Consider the following 19,187-nt stretch of genomic DNA (forward strand, 5'->3'; position numbering starts at 1 on the left):
CCCGGCCCGGCCCCGGGCCCGCTCGCCCGCCGCCCCGCATGGAGCTGTCAGCCATCGGCGAGCAGGTGTTCGCGGTGGAGAGCATCCGGAAGAAGCGCGTGCGGAAGGTGAGGCTGCCTGGGGGCGGCTCCCAGGACCCCTGTGGGGTCCCCCGTTGTCCCCAACACCGTCCCCTCCACGCTGGCGGCGAGGGGGAAAGTGGGGCGGGGGAGCCCAGGCAGCTCCGCGCTGCTGGGCTCGTCTCCCCAGTCCGTGCCTCAGTTTCCCCTGCCACCTTGTAGGATGAGTAGAATAAAAGTTGTCGCCCCAGCATCCTGGGGGCAGCTGAGCCCGCCAGAGCTGGAGATTAGGATCAGACTGTAGGGATCCTGAACGCCATCGTTCCTCAACCTCCCCTCATTCTAAATAAGGGGAGATTGAGGCCCAAGTTGAGGAAAAGCCTTGCCTGGTGTGTTAGCGTCGGAGCTGGGTCTCGAACTCAAGACTCTGGACTCGGTACCGAAACCTTTGAAGTTGGAGGCGGAGCTTCAGCCTCCCGCCTCTGAAGACTAACTCTGGACTTCGACCTTTTCGGATCCCTTCTTCCCCCCACCTCCGTCTTTCTGCCGGTCTTCCAGCGCACACCTCTCTGCCTTCCCCACCCCAACTCTGAGCCCCGCCCGGCCAGGCTCCGTGAGGCCGCCCACGGCGCTGGGGCATCCTCTAAGCTCCTCCCCCTTCCCTTCGCCTCCGAAGCGGACGCCCCGCAATTTCAGGAGGCGTCTGTTCCACTGGGTTCGGGTACCCGCGCCTCAGGGCTCGACTTTGGCGGTCCGTACTTCCTGTGCACCTGTTTGCAGAGTGGTCGCCTCTGACCGGAGGTTAGGGATGGAAGCCCTTGGAAAGGGCCCTCTGGCAGTCACCACCGTCCTTTTCCCGAATCTCCTCTCGGCAAGCCCTTTGGGAGGCTCCAGTGGCAGGGCTGGGAGGGGTCTTGGAGGTCGCCTTCTCCCATTAGACGGAGGCAGAGACTCAGACCCCGGCAGAGGAAATGACCTGGTCAAGGTCACCCAGCGAGTTAGAGATGGAGGTAGAGCAGGAGCTCAGGTTGGCTCATTGCTAGCTCATCTTCGCAGAGAGAAAACTCAGCCCTGGCACCTTGGGCCAAGGGTGAAGTTTGAGGTGGGCGGTGGCCTTTTTCTTCCCCCAGCTCTGATGGGGGTTGGGCTCTTGGGGCTGCCCTCCCGCCTCCTTCTCCCTTCCTCCAAGGGTTCCTCGATTTTAATTTATCCCACAAAGCCCAGTGTTTTCCACGCACTGTAGCTTACGCAGATACAGTGGTTGCCCTCCTTGTACGTGGTAGTGCCAGAGGGGGGAACATCGTTCCCCCATCAGCTGTCATTCAAGACATTTATTGAGGGCCTGTTAAGGATCAGGCACCCTTCTCAGCCCCAGAGAAGAATTCACCCCTTTCACACGGAGCTGACATTCTGGCAGAGGAGACATGCCACCAACTAGTAAATAAATACAGATGTCCTCCAGTGGGGCCCTGTGCTATGCAGAGAGCTGGAGGGTGGGAGAGATGGACTTAGAAAGGTTGACCAGGGCAGGCCTCCTTGAGGAGGTGATCTGTCTTGGTCTTGATGTTTCAATGTGGATGGCTTTGGACTGGAAAGCCAGGCCCCTGTCAGGAAGGGGGGTGGGGTGGTGGCCAGGCTCTGTTTTCTACCTACTAGAGGTGGTACCACCACCTTTGAAGGTGGAGACTTTGGTAGCCTTCTCGGGGTTCCGCCAGGGGTCCTTTGAGTTGAGAGTCCTAAAGTCACCGGGGTGTCGCCTCTGGGCCAGAGGCAGCCTCTCCCCAAGAGGGGACTGTGGGGCCAGCACTGTGGGAAATGCACCAGTGAGGAATTTTTCTAGGATCTGGACAAAGAGTTACAATCTCAGCAGTGGGACTCTGGACCCTGGATCTTTGGCGACACGTGTTCCTGTTTGGTCTTAGCTTCCCCCCGTGTGACATGAGCTCTGAGCTTCTAAAATGGGCTAGATGCGCTCCTGTGCTTTCATAGGCAGGACGGTCTGGGGTGATCATGCAGCAGCCAAAGTGTGGGTGTCTTTGGGCCAGTGGGGGATCTGGGGGGAGGGGGGTGTCCCTGGGCTGTGTATGTGTTGGGGGGACATCCGTCCACAGTAGGTGTTGGGCCTTACTGCTCTGTGAGTGGTTGTCGGGGCCACCGTGTATCTCACTGTTTCTGCTTCTCTTTCTTCCCAGGGTAAAGTCGAGTATCTGGTGAAATGGAAAGGATGGCCTCCAAAGTAAGGCTCGTGTGTGTGTGTGTGTGTGTGTGTGTGTGTGTGTGTGTGTGCACGCGTGCGCCTCCCTGTTCACCCTTCTCTATGCCTCGTGCCTCCCTCCTGCCTAGCTTTTAGCTTCAGCTCTTTAGTAATTGGCAATTGGACCTTGATTAAATCATCCTCTTCTCTGGGCCTCAGTTTCCCCTCTGCCGGCTGAGGGGCTAGGAGGCCATGAAGGCTAAGGTGGACCCCAGCTTGTCTTCTCTCTTGCTCCCCTCTGGGTTGAGCCCCTTGTTCTGATTGGAGCCTCCCCTCCCCTCTTTCTGGCCTTTCCTGGCACCTGGGAGGTAAAGGCCTGGCCTCTTCTTGGCCTCAGAAATGGCGCCTGCCCAGCTGGAGGCGGAACAAACACAGGCTGCGTGGGGGTTTGTGGGGCTGGATAAGTCTAGCCAGTGAGGCATGAGTCCTCAGTGCCATAGGACTGGGACCGAGCCGGAGCCCACTTTGCCTTTGGACAGCATTCTCCAGTCTCCCAAGCAGGTTTCCAGTACGCCTTGTGAAACAGGTATGGCGCTGATCTCTAAAGATGCGAAAACATGCTCAGAGAAGGTAAGCACCTTGCCTTAGGTCACACAGCAAGTGGAGGCAGAGGTGGTACTTGAACTGGGCCTCGCCACTTTCAGATGTCTCCTCTGTGCCTCTTCTCTTCCATCGCAGAGCTGGGAGGACAGGTTGCTGCAACCAGGACCTCTCCCAGTGGCTCCACCTCTCCTGCTAGGGTCCAATCAGGAACCTTCCTACTAACCAATCACCTCCGAACAGGGGGGTGGGAGTGGGAGGGAATGAGCAAGTCGTGGGGCCTCTTCATTGGCTGGTGGGTGCCCTGCCTCCTTGCCCTCCTTCCTACGGACTGACTCCTAGAAACCCCCTTTGCCCGAAGCTTCTACTCTCTGTGCCAGGGGCTTTCTGCTGTGTTTGTGCTGAGGGTTGACCTGGTATTGGATTCTGGGAGCATCTTGGGAGGCTGGGGGTGGGGAAACAGAACCGAAGGGAATACAGCCTGTGTTACCTGAGCTTCCCTTTCTGCAAAATAGGCTCAATAAGCCAGGCCCTGCTCCCCTCTCCCAGGCTCCCTCACTTTGTGGGTGAGAGGCCCGGGCTCGCGTGTTCAGGGCGCCCTGCAGGCATCTGGAGGACTAGGGTCGGTGGCTGGCCAGTCCGCTAATGCACCCGTTCACTCCTGCTGCCCCCTCCCCCACACCCCAGAACTGGAGGGGGCTCCCCTCTTCCTCGTAGGACTCATCTGGGTGAAGAAGCAGTACGAGTTGAGGGGGGACTAGGAAGGAAGATGTGTAAGGTGGGCAACAGAAGCCCTGATGGCCTGGGTGTATGCTCCCTGCACCCCCCTCCCCCAGCTTCTGGGCAGGAAGGCATTGCCTTGGGGTGTAGTCATCAGCCTGTTGGCTGTTTTTCCTCCTCTGTAGACTCCCGTCTTTTGAAGGATTTCCTTCTCTAAACAGAGGTTCTTATCAATGAAAAGTTCCTTCTTCCACTCTTTAAATCCCAAGTGGATATGTCTGCCTTCCAGAGCTTTGGCCAGCAGAGAAGGACCTAGCACTCCAAAGGCAGCACCTCGTGCTTCTGCTGGTCTGAGCCCCTCGCCCAGATGTCACTTTTTTCTAACACACTGAGAACACCAAGTGGGCCCTGATGCCCGTCTTTTGTGGCTCCCCAAAGGGGTTCTGGGAACCCTGTGTGACCAGATGACCTGAGGCACCCCTCGGTCCCCTGCACATTGGTTCTGGGTTCCTGGCCTGGCTCACAGCCATCCAGGTCCCCAGCATGCTGGGGCCTCTGCTCCCTCCTCTCCAGATTGGAATCACGAAGCCTCGGTCACAGCATTGTCATGAGGATTAGAAGATGGAGCTAAAGCGCCTGGAGCTTTCTCAGATGACCAGGCACTTAGGAAATGTTTGCCGTCAATGCAAAGTTAGCTCAGCGTCTAGGTCTCCCTGCAGCCAGGAAAGGGATCTGGGAAACCCCATTCCTCCTAAGAGCTCAGCATAGCCTTAGAAATGATTTAGGTCACTCCTCAGATGGGGAAACTGAGGCCTAAAGTGGGGGGTAATCATTACATGAATATAACTTCTGACCCCATGCAGTGTGGTACCTACTTCAATGTCACCACTGCATCACCCCACTTCACTTGGGGGAACATAGGTTCGGTCAGGGGGAGAGCAGGAGAACCCAAACTCCTTTCTACTCCACGGGGGCTTCAGTCTCCCTTTCTCAGGGGGCCTTGCTTGGAGAAGAGTCTGAGAAAGAGGGTGGGGAGTGGGGAGTTGGGCAGGCCTAGAAGCCTTGGCTGCGGCAGTGCCAGCCTTGGTGGCGAGGAGAGTCTGATTCTCCTGCTCTGCAGCACCCTGGCCAAGGAGGCTTATGTTAATGACAGAAACCATAATTGAAACAAACATTCGCTCTGTTCCAGGCCCCCTTAAGGCCATTACATGCTTTGCCCATTTTCTCTCCCCGACTGCAGACACATGACTGCCCTTCATCCCCAGCAGGTGGGGCAGAGGAGCTATCTTGTTTGTTCTGGAAGGTACTGCATATTGCCCAGGGAGGGCCGAGGGGTGTTAAATCACCAGGTACTGGCTCTCTGCCGCACAAAGACTGGCAGGTACCCCCATTTATTTTAGCCTGCCCAGGACTGCTGTTCCCCTCCTGGGAATGCATTCCTCCCTCCCTTCTTTCACCACTTGTGAATACTACCCCACCTTTTAGGGAGGACTGCCTCCGTGGAGCTTTGGTAATGAAATGGTCAGTAGGTACAGCACTAAGCAGGCTGCTGATCAGTAACACCTTGCATGAGTCAGGCTTTGGCCCATTTTTAATTGCCTCATGGCAACCCATTTTACAGATGGGGAAACAGGTCCACAGCAGAGGAGGCCATGGCCAGGGTCATCTACAGCTGGAATCATTGGAACTATGGTTTGCCTGACCCCAGAGCTTGGGGACCTAGCTCCTGTGATACACAGTCTGCTCTGCAAAAGGTGACTGAGGATCTTTTTGCCTGTTGGTCTTTTGACCATTCAGTCAGAAGTGCTTAGGCTTTGGAGCCAGACCAGGGTGCCTTTGAACCCTTGTTCTGTACATTTACAAGCTGTGTGACCCAGGGCAAAGCCCTCAACCTCTGCACCTCCATTTCTCCACCTGTAAAGTGAAGCCCTGGCCTCTCAGGACCCTGTCAAGGCTGCCCGAGACTAGAAAAGTTTCAGTCACAGGGCCTGGGCCAGAGGAGGGGCGTCATCTCCTTCCAGGGCAAGGTCTGGGAAGCAGCAGCAGCAGAGACCTGGTTTCGGGCCTGGGAGGTTTTTGCACTTTCTTGGGACTGATTTATTAACGCGTATTTGCTTTTGTAATGTGTCACACTGAACCAAGTGCTTCACGTGCCTTAGCACTAATTGTCACATGAAGCCCCAAATACAGGGACGTTGGGTAGTCCCACTAAACGGAGGAGTAACTGGAGGCCCCAGCGGCCAACTGACGCAGGCACCCAAGACCGCCGCGCCGCTTCGTATTTTGGGGAGCTTTAAATTGGGGGGTGGTGACTAGACGAGCCTGGCTCTGGGGGGCCCGCCCCCTGCACGGCGGGAGCCTGCGCAGCAGAGCCCTGGCGGGGCGGCCGCAAGCCTGTTTACGCCGGCTCGGAGGGGGCGGGGCGGTCGGTCACGTGGCCGTGTTTACCTCGGAGCCGGCGCGCGCCGTCCCCGCCCCCGCCCCCCATTGGCTGGCCTGGTAATCCGGGCGCGCCCCTCCGTACGTGCGCGCGCACGGCGGCCCTGCTGTGGGGAGCGGGGCGGAGCCAAGTGGGGCTCTCCGCCCCCGACGGAGCGCTCCGTTCCCGCCCAACCCGCGCCCGCCCACTTGCACGCCCCACCCCGCGACTCGCAGTCTCAGCTGCGTGGTATCTCGGCTGTGGGCCCCAGGGTGGGGCTGGGTGCTCTTATGCCAGCGCCCAGTTCTTCGTAAAGTGGGTTTGCCCTCGACGTGGTCTCTCCACATTGCGAAGCGGGGATAATGGCCTCCACTTTATGGGGCAGGGGTGTCTGAGAGTGAGACCCTAGGGTCCCCCCGCTTTCACTTCCCGCAGCCTGGAGCAGGACCTGGCCTCCTACTGCCGAGTCTGAGTTTGTCCCATTGTTTCAGATCCCCCCAGCTGCCGCAACCCAGTAACAATCCCCCCGGAATCCACTGACCCTTTCTGTGCAAGGCCCCCGTCTGACACAGGATGTGGTCAATCAGGCCCTGCCCCTCTCCCAAAGACATCACAGTCCGGCCAGGAGCCAGATACAGTGACATGTGAGAGACCCAAAGGTAGAGGGTGGCCAGGATTCAACAGTTCCAACCACAGACCGGTCACTTACTGTCTAGTGACCTTGGCAAGATGCTTATCCTCAGTGCCTTCTTTCTTCCTCTTTAAGCGGGGTAACCTCCATAGGAGTTTCACGAGGGATTGATGAGTCCCTGGCAGTCGTGCTGTTTCCATGATGGTGGTGGTGGTGATTCTTAAGATGAGGAAACTGAGGTCCAGAGACGATTAGGGACTTGTCAGGAACCAGATAGCACCTACATCCACAACAAAATGGGCTGGGCAGTTGGGAAGTAGGCAGGACAGAGAAGACTAGAACACTCTAGAGACATTTTAACAGAGGAGAGAGGGTGAGGCAGAGGACAGGACACAGGAGGAGCACAAAATTCCTCTTTTCTTGTTTCTAGTTACAGTTGAGGAAATTCAACCTTTGTTTTGGGAGAGGGAGTTTCGGAGTCTTTGCCAGTCTCTAGTTGCTTACACTTTGGGCATTATGCAAACTATTAAAACACACACACACACACACACACACACACACACACACACACACACACATACACCAGTTTCACTTATAGCATTTCTTCAAGATGAGTAAAACTCTGTAGTCGTTTCTATGGTATTCCCAGAGCACCTAGGGGCTGGGGCTGGGCTGGGCACCCTGGGGAGGGCTTACAGCCTGCTAACCAAGATATCAGCTGGCTTCATCAATAATTTTGGCAGTGCCAAATGCACAGGCTGTGGCGAGCAGCAAGGAGGAGGCTGGGAGTTGGGACAGCTTAGAGAGAATGTCAGGGGAAGTTACAAGGGTCTGGCTCCTAAAGGATGAGGCGAAGGTCATGGCGGGACTGGCCCTCAGGAGGCAAGCACACTGGGTACATGGCACCTGGGTCCTCAGGGCATGGACCTTTGTTGCTGAGTCCACAGAGCCTGACATGGAGCCCAACGCACAGTAGGTGCGCATAAGTGTCAGTGGAAGGAGGAGGAAAGGATTCTGTCCTTGGGTAGCTTGTTGGACTCTGGATTGGACTACTGGTAGGTGTTGGTGTCCCAGACAGTTGACGACGAAGGTTTTAGCCCGGCTGGTCAGGGTTCCACCCGGCCTCTTTGTGCCTCCACACACCTCCCTAGTGCCTCTCACCTCCCTCCTAGCTGGGTGCGGCCTGGGTCACAATCTCAGTCCGTGGCTCGCATGTTGTTTGTGTGCGTGTATGTACATACGTGAGCGTGTATGTTTGTATGGGTATTGTATATTCGAGTATGTTACACATACACACATTTAGATATGTGTTTTAAAACTTTTGTTTTTTATGCACTAGGCTCTGTTTATGGTAAGTGATAGTGGTTTTACCATTCACAGAAGTCATGTGAAGTTTGTTTGTTTGTTTTTAAGTCTCTGTTTTTAAATAAATCTCTTCACCCAGTGTGGGGCTCAAACTCAGGACCCCAAGACCAAGAGTTCCATGCTCCTCTGACTGAGCCAGCCAGGCGCCCCTAAAGTTTGACTTTAAAATGAAATTGTTAAACGGAAAAAGTGACCTGCTTTAGGGGCGCCTGAGTGGCTCAGTCGATTAGATCATCTGACTCTTGATTTCAGCTCAGGTCACGATCTCACACTTCGCAAGTTTGAGCCCTGCTTTGGGCTCTGAGCTGACAGCACAGAGCTTGCTTGGGATTTTCTTACTCCTCTCTTTCTCTGCTCCTCCCCTACTCACACACTCTCTCTCTCAAAGAGAATAAATAAATAAACTTTTAAAATGTGACCTGTTTTAAAGGCAGATATTAAGTAAATCATAGTGCAGGGGCAACAAAGGAGGCTTGGGATGTGGAGCTGCTGAGCCCTCACTCCCAGATCTGTCCCTACAGGAGATGCTTTCCGGTGGGAGTGGGGTGGGGGTAAGGGGATCCCACGGGGACCTCCTGTGGCATCTCTGCACCATTCAGTCACTAGACCTCTACCACATTCCTGCTGTGTGCCAGGCCCCGCTGGGGAAGGTGCAGATGTGCGCCGAGCAGGGAAGGAGCAGCTCGGCCCAGCCAGAGGGGGCCGCACTGGGGCCAGGGCTGAAGGATAGCTAGGGACAGCAAAAGTACTAAGCACAGAGCACTCTGGTAGATGCATTAAGCAGCACAGGAGTTCTTTATAGTTGGGGAAACCGAGGCACAGAAATGGTGAGTAAATCCTGCAAGGTTGTATAGCTAGCCAGGGCAGAACTGGGCTTTGAACCCAAGTGGTCTGGATCGAGAGCCTCAGCTGCTGACCAGTGCTCATGCCTCTCATAGGAAGGGAGGCCTGGGACAAGTGACCAGTGCTTCTGAGGTCTAACTGGGAATCGAACCCAGTTATTTGGAGGGAGATGTGATCAGTGCTCAGAATGAGGGCAGCTCTAGTGTTCTGGGAGCACCATGTCCCAGCCTGGGCAGCGAGGAACAGCTCCCGGGAGCAGGTGACAATTATGCTGGACCAGGGAAGGGGCAAAAGCCTGCCCTCCTTCAGTGCCCTCCACCAGCTGCAGCTTCTGTGAATGCCAGGGGGGAGCAGGGCAGCTTCTGACCTCTTGCCTCTCTCCCCAGGTACAGCACATGGGAGCCAGAAGAGCACATCCTGGACCCCCGCTTGGTCATGGCCTATGAGGAGAAGTAAGGGGGCCTCAGCCTGCCGCTGGCTTGGCTCCGGACAAGGGTCATGGGCATGGGGGTTGGGGGCTTGGTGAGGACAGCCCAGCCTAGTCTACAGCTGAGAGTAGGGGGTAGGCATCAGGTCCAGGGCAGCCGAGGGTCTGGGGTCCCCTTGCTGTTGTTAAGTGACACTGGCCACTTCTCTAACTTCCCCAGGCCTCGGTCTCTCTGCTGTAAAATGGGCCATCCATAATAACACTGGTCTTGGTTTCCCCAAAGTAGGGGGTTTCAGTTGCTGGGAAGAGTGTAAAAATGCTTTTCACAGATGCCCTGTGTGAGGGGCACAGTATCAGGAATGCCCAGTCATGGCCCTGGGGACAGATCAGAGAGAGATGCTCCCTAGAGATTCTCTCACCAAGAGAAGGGAAGTCCGGTGAAGCGGGAGACAGGCCAGGGTAGAGGGGCCGTGGCTTTGGGGCAAGGACATCTGAGTTCTGGTCCATCCCCCTCAGCCACCTTCCTGCTCAGTGGCCCTGGGCAAAGCTGCGCCAGGCCTCAGTCTCCCTTACCTGACAGTGCTCTGCTCTGATTCCAAAGCTTGGTTAGTGATCGGCAGCCCCACCGGTGGACAGGGAGGGTGCATCTTGGGGGGGAGCCTTTGACAAAATGTCGTTTCTCCTGATGTGGGAGCCTTTTGAGTCCAGCCATCCCCGTCTGCCGCATGAGCTCCAGCTTGACTGACCTCCCTGCCGGCAGGCAGCCCAAATCCTCCTGCCTCTCCCCTGTCGACCCTGCAGGGGGTGGACCTTTTCACAAAATCATTTTCATTTGGCCCTTTTTGGTAGCCTCCTGAGACAAGGAGAGGCTCATTTGACGGATGGGGAAACTGAGGCTCTGAGGAGCTAAGGAGCTTGTCCGGGTGTCTCACAGCTGGGAAGCAGCCCACCTAGGACTTAACTCAGGGCTCCTGACTCCAAGTCAGATGCCCTTCCTCTGGCCCTCCTTGCCCTCTCCCCATGGCTTCACCCTGGCAGTTTCCTGCTGCCCATTCCAAGGAACACCTTCCATGGTCCTTTCCTTTAAAAATCAGGGTGTCCCTGTCCTTCAGCTTCTTCCTGGCCCCTGGGTGCCTGGGAGAATCCTGTGGAATGTCCCAGACTGCAGTGAGGAGAGGGCCGGACAGGTGCCAGAGTTCTGGACTAGAATCCTGGCTCTACTGCTCACCAGTCTGGTGGTGGGCAAGGCCTTGCCCCTCGTGGAGCCTCACCGTCCCCATCTGTGAAGTGGGGATAATAGTGCTGATCCTGTGGGGCTCTCATGGGTTTCTGAAACCACTTTGTAGACCACTAAGTGTGGGCACATGTGTGTGAATTATCTTCCCAATGGGAACTAAGGGTCATTCATTCATTTGTGCAACAAGTATTGAGGTTCCGCTGTATGTCAGACACTGTCCCAGGTGTCTGGGGACACAGCAAGGAACAAAACCGACAGATGTGCCCTATTTCCATGGGGCTCCAGTGCAGAGACATGCAATCAGAAACCATCAAAAACCATATGCAATATCAGATAGTCATAACTGCTGCAGAGACAGGGTTGGGCGCAGACGGAATGAGCCCAGTAAGTATTTTAGAGGACATCCCAGATAAAGAGAACCATCAGTGCAAAGGCCCTGGGGCGAGAGCCCGTGTTGAAGGAACAGCATGGAGGCGAGCGTGGCCGTGAGTGTGGCTGGCTGGAGTGGTGCAAGCCTGGTGAGGTGTGGGGGTGAGGCAGGATTGGGGCAGCTGAAGGAATGGGGGGCACAGCTCAGGGAGTGCTGTGTGCGTCCTGGTGCAGGACTCGCCTGTTATTTTGAATGAGTCAGAAAAGTCCATAGTTAAGAACAAATGAAGAGCTTGGAGACTTTTACAGACCCACCATGTGACTTTCAGCCTACTTCTCTCCAGTCTTGGTGAAAAGGGGGCGGAACAGGGACGGTGCCCATTTAACACCTGCTTTGCAGGGTTTTAAAGAGACTCAGAAGGAGTCTGGAAAGGGGGCGCTTCTGGGGAGTCCCGACCGCAGGCAGAGCCCGACTCTTAGGTAGCCACAGCCCTGCAGCACTGGACACTGGTGGCCAGGACCCAAGGCTGGCAGAAACCAGGCCCTGAGTGGCAAGCACTGGACAGAATGGACTTCTCCCCCTTCATACACACACACACACGCACGCACACACGCGCACGCACACACGCGCACGCACGCACGTGCACACACACGCGTGCACGCTGAAGATCAGAAACCAGGATCACATGGCCTGGGCTCCAGGCCCTGCCCTGGTGGCCCTGACTGGACCCTGGGCCTGGCCCTTGCTAGGCCTGGAGCCCAGAGCTCAGTGCCAGACGTTGTCAGAATTTTGGCATGGGGGAAGTGACGTAACCTCTTTGTGCCTCAGTTTCCCCAACTGTAAAATGAGGATAGAATGGTGGTCCCCTCACAGGGTGGCCTTAAGTAGAGCAGTACCTTGTGCAGAGTGTGCAGCACCTGATGGTCACAAACAGCATTTACATAAATGTCACAAACATGCTGTTTCCCCCCTAAGGCCCTTCCCTTTCCCCCGGTCTGCTGCCTCCTCCTCTTCCTCTCTCCTTTTCCTCCCCATCCTCCACCTCACTATATTGTTTTAGCTGGTCTCTCCCCTAGTTTGATACCTCCCAGGGACCTCTCTTGCTCCTCCCAAGAGCCCTGGTGGCAGGCTGAGAAGGGACCCCCTTGCTCCAGACGAGGACCCTGAGGTCCAGAGGGGAAGTGACTAGCCAAAGTCTCCTGTGGGTCAGGGCAGAGCTGGGCCTGGAACAGGGTGTCCTGGTGCCCAGCACCAGCTTCCGAGAGAAGGTTTTCACCCTCAAAGGCTGGCAGGTCCGTCCTGGCAGCGAAGGGGCTGCTATCGCAGCGCCTTGGCTGCTGCTTTGGAAGGCTGGCTCCCGGGCCCCAGGGCAGACCTGCTGGAGCCGAATGCGGCGGTGGGGGGGGGGGGGGGCTGTGGCTACGTGCGTGGCGGTGGGCAGCTGCTGCCCAAGGAGGGCTATCGGTGGAACAGCTGCCTGGGACTCGTGGGTTTTGGGGAGCTGGACGGAGAGCGGGCCCAGGGTCACACAGCCCGCGGCGGGAGGAGGGGCACTCTCCCGGCCTCCTGAATTCTCTCTCCTGCCCACACAGCCTCCCCAGTGGGGGCTGATGACAGAAAGTGGGGTGGAATGAAATGAAACAGGCAGAATGAAAATGGCTTTGAGGCTTCCCCCCACTCCCAGCGCTGCTGTTGGAGTCTCTGTTGTGATGTCTTGTGTGTGTCACGTGTGGCTTTGTATGCATTCTCGGGTTGTGTGTAAAGAGGGAGGCGTTGTGGGGAGGGCACCCGGCAGAGAATCCGGCATCCACCAGGGACTCTGTCCAGGTGAGGTCTCCTCCTTTTCCCCGGCCAGATGATACAGACGGGGGCCTGTCCCCTCCCCCAGGTTCACGCAGGGCCCAAACCCGGGGACGTCTGGGCAAGGCTTCACTCACAGGAGGACTATTTCCAGTCGCATCAGCTCCCCTGGGACGTTTGAGGCCAATTTGATTGGCAGGTTTCTATACAACTTTGCTGCGGGTGGAGACTGTTTTGATTTGGAGGGTGTGCCCACTGGTTCTGGCATGATCCCGGAGCCCAGTCAAGGCACACATGCTTTCGGAAATGTCGTCCGAGTCCCTCCTCCGCAATTAGGACCAGGGGCTGTGCCCTCCCCTTTGGTCAGATGGGAAGACCGAGGCCCAGGGATTTGAACATGGGACCCCGCTTTACGGCCTGATGAGAGCAATGGGGAGGAGCCCTGACCCCAGGATCGGGGGTGGGGTGTGAGTGGCCTGTGCTGGGTGCCCCGTTCCCCATAGCCAGCAGAGGGCTGGGTGGTGCGGATGCTTTACTTTCCCTTAAATGTCATCCGTGTTTGCTTTTCTCCTGCCATCTGCTTTGGACCCCAGGGAGGAGCGAGACCGAGCGTCGGGGTATAGGAAGAGAGGTCCGAAACCCAAGCGGCTTCTGCTGCAGGTAACCCCGCCAGCCTTGTTGCCCCCTCCCCCACCCCGCACGTCCCCTCCTCCTCCCACCAGTCTCCCCCACCCCATGCATTTGCACCAGCCAGTTGAGCTGAGCCACTTACCCTCCTTGCTCTGCCCGGGGCACTGGGAGGTGGGGCACTTAGTGGGTACATCCCCGTCGGGGGGAGGTGGGGAAGGAAAGCAGCCTGGGTGAGAGGTGCTATGGGTGCAAAGGGGGAGGTTGGATCTATGGCTGATGGGAGCCTAGACTTCTGAACGCTTAGAATCTCGTATATGAACCTTTGCCATGCTCAAAGTGACCGCAACACAAGATTGTAATTCTTGAGAACCTCAGCAACATACACGTTAGACTGAGGAAACATGGGAGCCTGGGATTTTAGAATCTGAGAAAAGGAGACTCAGAATTCTGGAACCATAGTCTTGGAATGCCCTAGAAATGTGTCATTTTTGAGTGAGAAGAAAGCTATGGAGCCTCCTTTTCCAGTCCTCTGCCGCAGGCGGGGTGGGGAGAGTCTAGAGTCTGGGACACCCCCAGGTACCCAGGTCTTGGGGCCGCCTTGCTGACATCACTGCTTTGCTTGGAAAGCGGGTGACGTTTGAAGGGATGCGGTTAGGTGAGCTGAGGCAAGTCTCTTGGCCTCTCTGAGCTTGGGTCTTCTCTGTAAAATGGGACGGTCAGCGTACCTACTCTCCCTAACTGAATGAGGTTCACCCAGGGATGCGAAGCCAAAAAAATAAGGCTTCCCGGTCCCGACGCAGTGTGAGTCCTGCCCTGTCTCCTGCCCACCCTTTCGTAGAGATCACCTGAGGTTTTCGCCAGACAGGATGGGTTTCCCGTCACGTGATGGGTCTTTTCCGCAGGGTCTGGTGGGCACTGGGTCCCAGGAAGGGAAGTAGCATCTGCGTGCCAGGCATCTGCTCCGTGCTTAGCGCCGTGCTCGGTGCCCCTCACATTTCTTCCGCACACTCAGCCTCCAGGAAGCTGCATTCAGTGTCTCTCGCCGGGTAGTAAGCTAGCCCCAAACTTAGCAACTTAGAGCAATAAACACTTAGTATATGACGCAGTGTCCGTGGGTCCTTAGTGACTTCTAGTTCAGGTTCCGGCCGTGACGTCAGCCAGGGTGCACTCGCCTGGAGGTTTGGCCGGGGCTGGACAATCTGCTTCTGAAAGGGGCTACTTGTGTGCCAGAAGGTCAGCACTGGATGTTGTCAGGCCTGGTACTTGCCACGCGGACCTCTCTGAGGGCTCCCCGGTGGCCACTAGCTCTCCCCCAGATTGGATAATCCGAGAGAGACAGAGAGAGCAAGGAAGGAAGAAGTGCAGGGTCTTTACTGACCTGGCCTTGGAGGTCCCACCTCACAGTACCCAGGGTTCCAGGGGCCCACGCGTGGCCGTGGAGTCCCCAAGGCGGGCACCTTTGGGGCAGTCTCAGAGGCCGGCCGCTCCAGTTTCCTCATCGTCTCACTGACGAAGAAACAGAGGTTCTGGGAGGCCGGTAATTTACCCAGAGCTGGATTCAAACCCAGGTCTGGCTCCGGGTGCTCCCGAGTGCCTGTGGGCAGCTGCAGGTTCTGGCTGGGAGGGCTGGGCGAGGACAAAGGCCAGTGACCTTGCAGCAGCAGCAGAGAAGCTCACTGGGCTCGTGCTGGCCCGCGGGCCGGGCTGAAGGAGCAGGTTTTGATAAAGCTGCCATCGGATAGGCCCTCGGGACACTGCAGTATCGTCCTGTCCCCTAGCAACCCGCGCCCCGAGGCACGGGCATTAGCGGGCAGGACTGGCGAATGGAGCCTGCGCGTGCAGTCCTTGCCCCCAGACTGGGAGATGTGTGGCCGGCAGGCCCCAGCCGAGGGCCTCACTCTCCGTGGGGTCTCTTGGCCCCCGGTGACAGGTGGCAGCAGAAGGTACTGTCCCAGGGTGATCCAGGCCCTCCCAACACCTTAGCACCAAGGATTTTTCTTGGATTCGTATACATTTCTGCCAAAGTCAATTAGACAAATCCCTGGAGTACAAAAATCCGGCCCTTACGTGGTGGGAGAACGTGGCCTCCGGCCCCATTTTAACGAGAGTGAGTCGAGGCATCAGCAGAGGGCTGGGCCCGAGCGGGGCCCTGCTGCGGCTCCGAGGGAGGAGACCCCGTAGGCTGCCCGCAATGCGCTGGCCTGGCGGCCGCCTGACTGTGCACCCCTGCTGACTTGCCCAGGGAACCTTAAGGCCTCCACCTCCTCCCTTCTCTCCTTGGTGGCCTGGCTGTTTCAGCTTTAGGGGTCCTTTAGGAAGCAACTCTTCCTCTCTTGGGATGAAAAAGGACTTCATTTATCCGCTTCATGAGCCCAGATTTGGTTTTTCTTGGTGGATTTTCAATCTGTACCTCTTGAATGCACCTCCGCTGTGTTCCAGAGGAATATACCGTCCCGCCCCCATCCCTGCAGCACCTACAGACCCTCCTGGGGAGAGGAGACTGCCCTGTGGGGCCAAGATGAGTGGCTTGGGGCTGGGGCTGGCTTTCTGTGCCGGGGTGGGGTTGGGGTGATGGCCAGCTCGGGGCCCCGGAACACAGGGAAGGGCGCTCCAGGTGGGAGGAACAGCATGAGCAAAGGCGCGGCAGTGGCGGGGGGGGGCAGGGCTGACCCGCCGTGCCCTGGCTTGCCCCCGCAGCGGCTGTACAGCATGGACCTGCGGAGCTCCCACAAGGCCAAGGGCAAGGAGAAGCTCTGCTTCTCCCTGACGCGCCCACTCGGCAGCGGGAGCCCTGAGGGGGTGGTCAAGGCAGGGGCGCCCGAGCTGGTGGACAAGGGCCCCTTGGTGCCCACCCTGCCCTTCCCGCTCCGCAAGCCGCGCAAGGCCCACAAGTACCTGCGGCTCTCACGCAAGAAGTTCCCGCCCCGCGGGCCCGACCTGGAGAGTCACAGCCATCCACGGGAGCTCTTCCTGCAGGAGCCAGCAGCCCCGGACGTCCTGCAGGCAGCCAGCGAGTGGGAGCCTGCTGAGCAGCCCCCCGAGGAGGAGGGTAAGGTGGCCAGGCCCAGAGGCCCTGTCCCTGAGCCCCTTGGAGCTGGAAAGTCCCCTTGCGTCATCAGGTCCAGCGCTATAAGGCCCAGAGAGGGCCCGGCGAGCTCCTGAGGCCACCAGCTGGCCGGGGGCCCAGCCTCAGCCCAGAGCCCTTCCTGTGGCCCCACTGTGGGTGAACTGGTCCGGGCAGGGAAGATAAAATGTAGTTGCGCCCTCCCGTTGTGTCCAGCCCTGAGCTAGGCCGCGGCCCAGCTGCGGTTGTGGTGGGGGACCCGGTGCTGGGCTGGCGGGGGTCTGCATGCCGCCTCCCGCTCCTACCTTTCCTATGCTGTGCCCAACGCTGCCCACCCCACCATCTCTCTGCCTTTCTCTTGTGGCTGCCGCAGATGCAGACCTGGCCGAGGGGCCCCCTCCGTGGACGCCCGTGCTCCCCCCGAGCGAAGTGACAGTGACCGATATCACCGCCAATTCCATCACCGTCACCTTCCGCGAGGCCCAGGCGGCTGAAGGTTTCTTCCGAGACCGCGGCGGGAAGTTCTGAGTCACCATTTTTACTCTTCGTAAACTGTTTGCTTTGGGGCTTGGGGTGGGGACTTCCAGAGATGGGGAGGGGTTGGGGGCGGGGTAATTATTTTATTTAAAAATATATGGAACAGGAGAAGGGGGGGAAGATCCTGACACTTTCCCGCCACCTCGCCCCTTTCTCTGCGTGTGATGTTTACAGAAAGGCTTGGTGGTCTGTTTGGGGGGCTGGGAGGCCCCGGCGTGGGCCTGGTTGCTGGCCCCTGGCCCCCCGCCCCGGGATGCCCCGCCACCAGTGTTCTCTAGAGACGCAGCAGCTGGTCCCAGGAACCAAAGGAGAATGGGAAGGCCCAAACCCTCTCCCTTGAGCCACCCACTCCCGCCTTTTCGGTTGGTTCCCCTTTACCTTTCTGGGGGCGGGGGTCGGGGAGGGGTCTCTATGTTTCACTTTCCACTCCAGCTTTGCGGTGGGATATGGAGGCTGGCTTTGACCAAAAGTGACTGGGTCAAAATGAAGGGGCAGGAGGAAGGCTGCGAGGCTGCTAGGGTACGTCTCATACCCTTCAGAGAGGTCTTTCCCGGGGGTGGCTGCCGGCTGAGCCCCTTCTCCAGGGAGCTCCCCGCCCCCCTTAACCTGGCCTGTGAGTCGTGGTCACCTGGTCCTGCGCCCTCACGGCCGTGGGCACCTGTCAGACGTGTGTGCGGCGGGCAGGGTAAATCTGTTTAGAAGCCCTGATCCTGCGCACATGGGGTGATACCTAGCACCTGAGACCTTGTCCCGGGCACCCCACACTTACCACCCTTGTACCGCACATCACGTGAGCGGAGCTGCCCCAACTCTGTCTTCGCACAGCCGTCAGCAGGGGGCAGGACGGCCTCCGATGCTCTGGGCACGCAGTGCAGTTTTGTGGCCTCACAGTGGCCGGCCACAGGTGTGCATGTCTGTGCAGGCGCCCCGTGGGTCAGCACTGGCTCTGAGGCACTTGGGCCCTGTCCTTCCTCCCCCGAGGGGCTCTTGTTTTCTCTGACTCAGGTGACTTTTCAGCCCTACCCACTCCTCTCCTGTTCTGCCCTCCCAGAGAGGGAGGGAGGGACCTGTCACCTTCTCAGGGCAGCCTTCAACTCCTGAAACCCTCCCTCCTTCCATTCTGTGTCCCCTCCTCATTCATCCCAAATGCCACAGCCGGGAGTGACCTAGTTTCCTGTGGGGGGACCTCTGCCTTGTCTTCCTGCCGTCAGGCTGCAGTGGACGGTGGGTCAGGCTGTGCATCAGCCCCGTGCTCACCTGGCAAGGGGCTGTGGCTGCCAGGAGGAGGGGCCCTCAGTTCCTGGTTTGCACAAACGTGCCCTGTGGGCAAAAAGCTTCCCAGGCAGTGAGGAGTGGCTTCTCCCCAGCTCCAGCCCTGTAAGGGAGAAAAAGCCAGATTAGGGGTGGGGGGTGGGGGGGTGGACCCAGGGGAGCAAAAGGCTGGTTCCCTCTACCCTTCCCCCATCATCAGAGTCGGGGTACTTGGAGGGGACCTGCCCGCCCTCTCCCAGGGCTGTCTCCCCACTCTGCTTCGTCCTGAGGAAGTCAGCTCAATCCTGCTGAGGCAAGGATAGGGGGGTTCTTCCCCCAGACCCCTTCTTGCCAAGTTCCCAAACCAAAGACAGCCTGTACCCCATTTTGTTTGGGGTGTCCTGCCTGCAAGATTCCTAAATCCCTGAGTCTCCCTTTCTTTCCCCTTCCTCCTTAATCCTTTGTTGTCCAGGGTCAATTCAGTGCTTCCATTGGGGGGGAGGGGTCCCCCCTGGAGGTTCCTCCCAGCCTGGGAAGCTGACTTTAGAGGCCTCCGAAGGGGGGACAGCAGGACACCCCCACCCCCGCCCAGCTGTGAGACCCTGTGTCAGGGAAGAACAGTTTGAAATTGGTGGGGGGAGGCTCTCCTGGGACATGGGCTCCCAATAGATGTGAAGGTGGTGGGGAGGGTGGCCAGGGGGGCCTCTCTGATCGGCTCATGTCAGCCATGGCTTTGGGACTGGGCTGGCAGCTTGCAATAGAAGGCACCCCCCTCCTCCCCGCCCAGGGGACATGGGACCTCTTCCTGCCTCATGGGCACTTTCAAAGAGGTGTTTGTGCAGTTTGCAGGCTTAGAGATTTGGGGGGCCCTTTGCGGAGTTGAGACAGCCGATGCTCTGTCTGCTGCAGCAAACCGTCTCTTGCCGCTGCCTCAGCCCTTCCTGGCGCGCCTGTGTCCCAGAGGGGACAGAACCCTGGGAGCCTGGGCTCCCTGCTTCTCCCCGGGTTGGAGACCTCTGTGAGGGGCTGGCAGGCCTCTT

General features: G+C 58.0%; 1 protein-coding gene across 2 annotated transcripts; it reads left to right on the forward strand.

The window, feature by feature from the left end:
• The first annotated feature begins 6 nt into the window (after nucleotides 1-6).
• CBX7 (chromobox 7) lies at nucleotides 7-16,953 on the forward strand. Of its 2 annotated transcripts, none has more exons than XM_029953904.1 (6): nucleotides 7-107; nucleotides 2,252-2,295; nucleotides 9,218-9,283; nucleotides 13,259-13,325; nucleotides 15,993-16,344; nucleotides 16,733-16,953. In XM_029953904.1, exons 1-6 carry the CDS (start codon nucleotides 39-41, stop codon nucleotides 16,885-16,887), a joined length of 753 nt encoding a protein of 250 aa, XP_029809764.1. In that variant the 5' UTR covers nucleotides 7-38; the 3' UTR covers nucleotides 16,888-16,953. The 2 variants fall into 2 exon arrangements, with proteins under 2 accessions (XP_029809764.1, XP_029809765.1); XM_029953905.1 differs by having other exon boundaries at nucleotides 16,272-16,344.
• The last annotated feature ends 2,234 nt before the right edge of the window (nucleotides 16,954-19,187 follow it).

This window comes from Suricata suricatta, chromosome 10 (genome assembly GCF_006229205.1).
Source record: "Suricata suricatta isolate VVHF042 chromosome 10, meerkat_22Aug2017_6uvM2_HiC, whole genome shotgun sequence".
NCBI classification, from domain to species: Eukaryota; Metazoa; Chordata; class Mammalia; order Carnivora; family Herpestidae; genus Suricata; species Suricata suricatta.

What these genes read in the sequence shown, in the direction of transcription:
- CBX7 (XM_029953904.1), top strand. Translation starts at nt 39, where the DNA reads ATGGAGCTGTCAGCCATCGGCGAGCAGGTGTTCGCGGTGGAGAGCATC. An exon ending in GGAAGAAGCGCGTGCGGAAG is followed by an intron (nt 108 to 2,251) that starts GTGAGGCTGCCT and finishes CTTTCTTCCCAG; the next exon opens with GGTAAAGTCGAGTATCTGGT. An exon ending in GTCATGGCCTATGAGGAGAA is followed by an intron (nt 9,284 to 13,258) that starts GTAAGGGGGCCT and finishes TTTGGACCCCAG; the next exon opens with GGAGGAGCGAGACCGAGCGT.